The following is an 8,236-nucleotide window of genomic DNA, read 5'->3' as shown; positions in this document are numbered from 1 at the left end:
GCCGGTTTTAACGTGAAATTTTCCGGTGTAGACTTTGTTGCTTAGCCAGGCGGGTTTAACGTGAAACTTGCCGGTTTAGACTTTGTTGCTTAGCCATGCAGATCTTTTAGCCAGACGGGTTTCCACGTGAACCAACATCCTTCTCATATGCTTCTTTGTATCCAGAATGACTCATTTTCTTCCAAAGTGTCCAAAACCCTGTAAAGACTCCATAAAAAAACTAAGGGCAACTTTATTGGGAGTTATATTTTTGGAGCTCTTATAATTTTGAATTAATATAAGATGTACTTTAGTTGAATAAGAACTTTGGGAAACATAATTACAATTTTTCCCTCCAATAATTGGTTCTTAGTTTGAGAAATTAAAGTAGAAGAATATGGCCTAAATGTACATTTGACTCGACTACTGCTTTCATCCTGCATACACTTGAGAAGAAGAGCCTGCAAGTCGGCAAAGTATGGCCTAAATGTGTTCCCAATCGTTTCTGTCAAAGAGCTGAAAAGGATCAATGCTACCTACAAAACAAACAAACAAACAAAAAAGAGTTACCAAAGTGAATAAGAGTTAACTATTGTTGGTTAATCGAAGTTAACTATGGCTTATGTGTCACTCATATTACATGAGAGTGAATAAGAGTAGGAAGCATGAAGACCAAAGTAAACGTGACAGAACCAACTGATATTGCCAAGGTCATAGTTGGGTCAACTTCATTGTAAATACATGTTTTTGCGTTTATTTACAATGCCATCCATTTGTAAAGAAACAAGTGTAAAGTGATGAACAAATATGCTTATAATATCAGAAAGAAGGGATAAAAGAAGAAAACACTAACGTTCCCCTGACACATGCATCACAGAAAATATAAAAGCTCTCCTCCCGAATGTTTCACCGACTCCACCAAATTCACATACTGCTTCCTTGTTTTCACGTCAGAATTCCTGGACCCATATCACACGACACACATAATTATTAGCTCATATTTACCTATAAAATCTACCCAAAAATAAACGTATTTCATTCCATTACTAAACCTGAAAAGCTCGTCCGTAATGAGAAGTGTTTGGATTGCCATTCGTTCATGAGCAACTTCCACGTGTTTTGTTCCATAGCATGCACGATCTGCATCTTGGATTTTTAAAGCAAAACAATGTTAAGACACATTGAGATTCTTAATATTAAATGAAAATTTCTGTTCATCGCAAAAAAAGAAACTGACATTTGAAAGCATGGTGTGGAAATCGTTGAGAGCTTTGACCTGCAATAGGCAAATTCATATCAGGCAGGTGGACGACAAAGGTACATTTCAAGAGCACAATGCAGAAAACAGAGAACCGAGTCATGAAACAGTGAACACAAAATATGATATAAAAGAAGCTTTTTAGATCCAGTTCCATCCACCATTAAGTTTACAAGAACTTTATCCATCAATATCTAATCTATTATGACTCACCTCTGAAGCTAACCTAGTTTTCAATGAGCAATTAACGATGGTAATGTATTAGCTAAAGTAACATTTGAATTCACCTCTTTTGCTGCTTTTGTATCTTTGATCATATTCATCACGTTGGGAGCATGGATAACCTCACCCAGGCTATGTCTGCGCACCAAAACATAATGTTAGAAATCAACGAAAAATTGCATGAGCCGAATAACGGGGTGATTAGAGAAGTGGCCAAGCAAAAGATATACAAACAAGTAGAGGAGTCCCGTTAACACTGATAGCAACCGCAAACATGAATTAAAACATAGTTGTAAACAGAGCAACTCAGATCCACATCATATATAAATCCCAAATCAGTGTTCCACACCCTTAAAGGTAAGAACCCCAAAAATACAAACCTACCACCATAAATCCTATTTCATTTCTTTCCTGAACTTTCATATCAACAAGAAGGGCTTATGAATTTAATCTCCACATGATTACAAATCAGAGTTAATCATTTAAAGTCACCTCAAAGGGAGGAAGCACACGAGTCTCTCCATCAATGTCAAACAGTGAAATTCCCATGACCAATCAATTCAATCTCCTCCAGATTCAATCTCCTCCGATTCCAATCAATTCAATTTCCTCCGATTCCAACTGATTGTGAAACAACTCTTGCAATCCGAGAGATTCGCGAGACAGCGAGAGAGAGGAAGAAAAAGAACCATGATCGGGTAAAAACAAAAAAATTCTATATTAAACGGTTCATCCAACCAGTAAGTGACACGTCACAGTCTCTTATGCAAAATCCAGGTTACTAAATAAGAGGCAGCTCTTATTAATTACACATTTTCTGATTTTTTTTTTTTTCCTTTTTCTTTAAAACCTCAGCTTAAAACCTCACATTGGGAATAACCTAAATGACTCTAAAAACATTCTTTGACTCAATAAAAAATATAAAATAAGTGAGTAAACAAAGATTCAAAACGGATAATAACACCATATGTCAACGTTTTATTGTTCAAATAGGTAAATCAATTTACAGATTGACAAATTTCCTTGCACCAACTTCCAGAATAACCCATATGATACTATTTTTGCCACAACACTTACGTTGTCACCAAAATCTTGAGGCAGAGGGGATGAGAAGTAGTGCCACTCACTGCCAAATCTGAAGGTGAACAAAAGACGTTGACGAGGCAGTGACCTAAGGAACAATTCGGTGAAATTTGGAGGTTGAAGTAAGGAAGCCCATTCCTTCGACACAAAACGGCATATTGCAATGGAATTTACAGATCGATAGGAAACGTCTCTCTTACATCCGTTGAGGCTGATGATTGTGTGTTGTGTCCATTGGTTAATAGAAAATTATTACTTACCATAATACGATGTTTCCTTCCTATTGAATCCTTTTCTTTCTAACGCACTTCATTAACAGAATTTTAGGGTTTTCATGTTTGTATCGTGCCTTTTACCGTAATCTTATTGTAAGACTATTTAATCTAATGAATTATCTGTTTAATAGTTTTTCCATTGTTACATAAAAAAAGTATAAATTAACCTATGAAATAAGGAAACTGCACGCAAATTTTGTTCTCTGTTTTTGGAGTCCGGATCGGAATCTCGCTTTCATAGGGCTTTCGAAAATCCATTAGGAAGCTTGTTGAAAGCTCAATTGCAAAAAAAATAATAATGTTAAACTAATAAGAAACAAGAAATTTTTATATTAGAAAGGTCAAACTAATTTTGCCATTTAGAAAATTTGCTTAGAAAAATGGCAATGACATGAATTATATATGTGAGAGATTTCAAAGTGATTTGAGTTTGATGATACTTTTACCAACATTGCAAAATTAGAGGGATATTTATTGATTTGGGCCTTTAGTGGGCTAATTCTTTGAATTTATGACATTTTGTCCGGACTTACAGAAGTAGACCTTTTCAGATTAGGAAAAATACTATTTTACCCATATCTTCTTCTTCGCTTCATTGCTTTTTCTCTCCCCCACAACCATCGCTTCCTCCAACCCCAATTTCTTTTATAACCAGCGTGATCCATCAACGATTTCACCTTCAACTTCATCAACTCAATTGGGTAATACAACACATCTCCACCACATACATCATTTAAGAGATTCAAAAATTTAATGGATTCAATTAATTTTTTTCTTTGAATGAAGGAAACTAAACCCTAAGGGGATAGTGCCTGGTGAACTCAAGGGTTCTAGTTATAAACATAACTGAATCAAATTGTCCAGTTCATCTTTGAATCTGAAATAATTTTGACAATTACTTTTTTTTGGCAATTGAGCTCAAATTTACGGTTGTAAGAAGCATAGGTTGGTTTGCTCAAATCAGTTTCACTTTTTGAAAAGCAAATCTCAAAAGCTTTTTGGTTGGGTTTTGAGTTGAAAACAAGAAAGAATGAAACCTATAAAACGAGAAGGTCTTTGAAACCGGATATGAAGACAACACATGAGCTTCATTTCTGATGTCTCTTTGTTGTGAAGAGAAATTGCAAAGCCGGAGGAGTTCAGTCGTTTAATGTTTGAGTTAGAGAATAGAAAAACGAAGGATAAAATCGACTTTGCCTCTGATGAACTTCTGTAAGTCTGGACAAAAGGTCCTAAACTAATAAAAATCTAGGAAATAAGGTTCAATTCTGTAATTGATCCAAAAATTAGAACATTTTATTTGATGAAACTAAGAAAATCTTATATATAATAGCAGAGTTTTCTCTCATTCGAGAGTGTCACATCAGAAGCATAAATTAACAAATTTGTTGGGTTGGAGAAATTAACAAAAAGGCTTCATGGATATTTGTTTTGTCCAATTGAAATAAGCCCATTTGACAGATTGAGTATGATGAAATTAAATTCGGCCACGTTGCATAAGTTAACCATAAAGCCATCTTTAATCGGTCGCTCTTCCCCCATAATTGCTTCGTAACGCATCTCTTCTTCTCTAACCTCTTCACATGTCATCTTTAAAAGTTCTCTCCTCACCTTCTTTTCTCTGTTATAGTCTCCGCCCAGATTGACATCTACTAACCTTACCCAATCACGCATCTCTCTCAAATCCGGCTGAGTTTGAATTCCAGGGAGAAGTATACAGGGAATCGAATCATTCGAGTGGGTGTTTTTTTTTGCACAATACGATTGTCCAGCGAGAGAACTAGCGGAAGACATGTTGTGAAGATGTTACGAAATTTGATATCATTATATTACTATCTCAAGTTTTGATTTACTGACTTAGAGAAACATAGAGGTTTGTATTTTTTTAAATGTCAGCTTTATGTTTTCTAAACATAACAGCTCAAGATCTGATTGATTCGTTCTTAACAGTGGATGAGTGTAAAAGCAGATGTGAGAGGCTCTGGTAACGATCAAAAGCTGAGCACACCTAGGTCTAAACATTCTGCTACGAAGAAGGAGCAAGATCAATGATAGGGTAAGTCTTGAATACGTACTCATAGGTATATGATATGTAGCAAAAGCGGAGTTGGTTATAGAGTTTAGCATAGAGACGAGACTAATCAAACATTGTTAATGGATTCCTATTGCAGATTTCAAATGTTAAGACAACTAATACCTAACAGTGACCAAAAGCGGGACCTTTCTTAACAGAAGACAGTCTCATCATTTCCTAATCTCTACACAATATTCTTTTAAAACTTTGTATAGGTTATCGAGTATATTCAATTCTTACCGGAGAAAGCAGACAAGTATGAAACCTCTTACCAAGGATGGAACCACGAACCTGCAAAGCTATTGAATTGGGTAAATACAATCTCACATTTTCCAACCATACCTCATTCTCTTTCTACCGGGTTGGAAACTGAAAACAAACAAACCATGTAATGTTAATCTATTTGATCCATTTACATTACAACAGAGAAACAATCAACAGCTGGTACCTGAGGGAACCGTCGCTTTTACTCCAAAATTGGAAGAAGAGAAGAACAACGTTCCGGTACCGGTACTTCCGTACTTGCAACAACACAAGGTATTGTTATCGATCATCCGACAGCCGCAACATATGTCAGGACGATGAGGACGAAAATTGGTCAAGCTCCAAGGCACATATGTTTCGCTAGAGATAAACGACTGATGCTGAGCTACGGTGGTGCAAGTAAGTATCCAATATCGAACAAACAAGATGTCTCTGAAGACTATGCACAGTTTTACTAAATATCATACACATTTAGTAGTAATACGAATCTCAATGAAAGTTTTGTGACTCAGTTCTTTAAATCCCTTTTTGATTCAAATAGTGACTCAAGCAAAAATACAACATTGGAGCTTGGAGGTCTTCCCAAAATCATATATACATTTATCCTTACCTTTCTTTTTATCATTCATAATAATATTTGTATCATTAATGACGAAACGAAAATATCTTCTACATGAAATTTTGAAAAGTAAACATCTCATAAAAAATATGATTACTAACTATTACCAAAACATCTTAACCATTCATAGTCCACAAATTCTTGCATCTATAATTAAGAAACTAAAAATAGAATTAATAGCAAATTTCGCAAAATAATCAATTTAAAAATATCCAATATATATTCGGGGCGTTCCTACCGAGAAGATCAATGGTGTTAACGAGTCGGAGAATATTGTTAGAGATAAATTAGAGATAACGTTTATACGGCGGCCGGTGTTTTACAATGAGCAAATCGGAGCCGACGAGGATCAGGCGAGAAGATGATGGTGTTGCTTCCGAGTGAAGATGGTTAGGAGGTAAAGTTTAGTTCTCTCTCACGTTATTGACTTTTTAGTCAATTTCACTAACTTTAAATAATCTTCTTTAATCGTCATTGTTAGGATTAAATTGTCTCTGTTTAGAATATATGGAGCCATGGAGGAAAAAAAAAAAAATTGTAATTGTATAGTAAGATTTGTAATCCATCCACACGTATAACGTAAAGTGTATGTATGTCTTGACATTAAAAACAAAAATATTTGACAAACAACCCAAATCTTTACTTCCCTTCTTCAACCTATAAATCAAATTTGGGGAAACTAATACCGCCAAACAATAAAACATTAAAATTTTTTAAAAACAAGCTTAATCAGAAAAAAAAAAAAAACAGAGCAACGCCAACGTCAACACAAAGAAATAGGAATCTCACTTAGTCTGCATCCACACGACGAACCGAATTAGACTTCATCAACTATCTCCTCAAGACTAATAAGGAATCCTCGACAATCAAAGCCATAAACAACTATATCATAAATTACAATCCAACTATATCATGAAAGCTGGAAACGGAGGATGAATGGATGAAGAAGAAAAAAATTACAGAACAAAACCAAAAAAATAAAAAACATAATAAGCAAAAAAACCCAATACTAAAAAACAAATAGGCCTATCAAGTGGAAAAAAAAGCTTTCGATAATTGCCTAAGACATGACCCATTTTAACCAAGTGGTAAATCAGACAAAATACTATCATATATAATTGCACAACAAAAAAAAACAATACAAAATTACATAAATACCACATTCATGGGACCATATAATTTCAAATATATTTTTAACCCCCAATTTATCATATACAAATATATATAATCAAAAACATGAAAGGAAAACCAAAACAAAAAAACTACAGAAAAAAATACATTAGCATCAGTGCCAACTAAACACATGTGCTAATGGTGCAAAAACATTAGGTCCAAAAAAAATCATGTTAATTAAAATAATTTCATAAAATAGTATATATGTAGGTTTTTTATTAATGATATACTTCTGAGTCTATAGAAAATTTAAATTATAATTGATTCGCATACAATCCCGCGCATCGCACGGGGTCTCATCCCTAGTAAGAATAAATGGCTTCGCTCAGCCAAATGAATTTGTATTGTATATATATATGGCAGTAGATTTTTTGTTTTAAATTATCTGATCTATTACTTGCTCAGTTCCATATTTCCATCTCTACTGATCTATCAAGTCGCCAAAACATCATCACATTCAAGATATGGTTACCGGAAATGACAAACCAAGACTATATCATCAAAAACTCACACGAGTCACAAGGATAAAGGTGATGTGGCTAATACTTTTCTATGTAAAATCCTTGAACAGATTGAAAATTTCGCATCCACCAATTTCCAAAAAACTCGATATGATAGTCACTTGCTACAACACTAATTACATTCTAATCAAAATTTCGAGGATGAGGGAATATCTGAAGGTGAACAAAAGACGCGGCCGAGGTAATGACCTGGTAAGGAACAATTCCGCAAAATCCGGACTTCAAAGTATGGATGACCCTAAACAACATATTGTGATGGAATTTGTAGGTATTCTTGAGAGTATCTCGATGATGACATCGGTGGGAAGCGTCTCTATTACATAAGTTGAGTTCGATGATTTTGTGTAGAGTCGGATGCGTTTTTGGCGTTTTTACTCGACAAATTTTGTGGTACTCGATGAATACAAATTAGCTTGGGGATCGCGTGATACGACTTTATGGGAGGAAACTAGGTTTAGTGGTTATAGAAAAATTATTATGATATATATATATATATATATATATATATATATATATACCTTTTTAGAATGCTTCCTATTGAATCATTTTTATTTTCGCATTTCACAAATGAATTTTTAGGGCTTTTGCCTTAATTTATTTTAGATATCGATTGAATTTAATGAATGAGAAATTAGACAAAATTAAATGTAAAAACCAAAAAAATTGAATGGAAAAATAACATTTTTATTAGATAAAATTAAATGAAAAAAACAAAGAAATTAAAGAAGAGAACAGAAAAATCAAAGAAAACCAAGAACATTTTTCATT

General features: G+C 34.2%; 1 protein-coding gene and 2 long non-coding RNA genes across 5 annotated transcripts; 2 read left to right on the top strand and 1 right to left on the bottom strand.

Moving 5' to 3' along the window:
• On the bottom strand, positions 217-2,139 carry LOC104777647 (protein PELOTA 1-like). Of its 3 annotated transcripts, none has more exons than XM_010501932.2 (6): positions 1,952-2,139; positions 1,525-1,597; positions 1,217-1,255; positions 1,032-1,126; positions 833-938; positions 217-515 (listed from the first exon to the last, which is right to left on the bottom strand). In XM_010501932.2, the coding sequence occupies exons 1-5, from the start codon at positions 1,981-1,983 to the stop codon at positions 851-853; spliced, it is 327 nt and encodes a 108-aa protein (XP_010500234.1). In that variant the 5' UTR covers positions 1,984-2,139; the 3' UTR covers positions 217-515; positions 833-850. The 3 variants fall into 3 exon arrangements, 2 of the variants coding, with proteins under 2 accessions (XP_010500234.1, XP_010500235.1); XR_766320.2 differs by having other exon boundaries at positions 220-515; positions 1,032-1,119; XM_010501933.2 differs by lacking the exon at positions 217-515 and having other exon boundaries at positions 654-938.
• Positions 4,379-5,739, top strand: LOC104777646. Its single transcript, XR_766319.1, has 4 exons — positions 4,379-4,690; positions 4,768-4,873; positions 5,107-5,202; positions 5,318-5,739. It is a non-coding gene; the product is annotated as an uncharacterized LOC104777646 (long non-coding RNA).
• On the top strand, positions 6,043-7,920 carry LOC104777645. The gene is made up of 3 exons (XR_766318.2): positions 6,043-6,171; positions 7,353-7,660; positions 7,737-7,920. It is a non-coding gene; the product is annotated as an uncharacterized LOC104777645 (long non-coding RNA).

The sequence above is a fragment of the Camelina sativa genome, chromosome 3 (genome assembly GCF_000633955.1).
Source record: "Camelina sativa cultivar DH55 chromosome 3, Cs, whole genome shotgun sequence".
In the NCBI taxonomy this organism is placed as follows: domain Eukaryota; kingdom Viridiplantae; phylum Streptophyta; class Magnoliopsida; order Brassicales; family Brassicaceae; genus Camelina; species Camelina sativa.
This window is presented reverse-complemented; position numbering and strand designations above follow the sequence as displayed.

What these genes read in the sequence shown, in the direction of transcription:
- LOC104777647 (XM_010501932.2), bottom strand. Translation starts at nt 1,983, where the DNA reads ATGGAGAGACTCGTGTGCTTCCTCCCTTTGAG. An exon ending in ATACAAAAGCAGCAAAAGAG is followed by an intron (nt 1,256 to 1,524) that starts GTGAATTCAAAT and finishes TGCCTATTGCAG; the next exon opens with GTCAAAGCTCTCAACGATTT. An exon ending in ATTACGGACGAGCTTTTCAG is followed by an intron (nt 939 to 1,031) that starts GTTTAGTAATGG and finishes ATATGGGTCCAG; the next exon opens with GAATTCTGACGTGAAAACAA.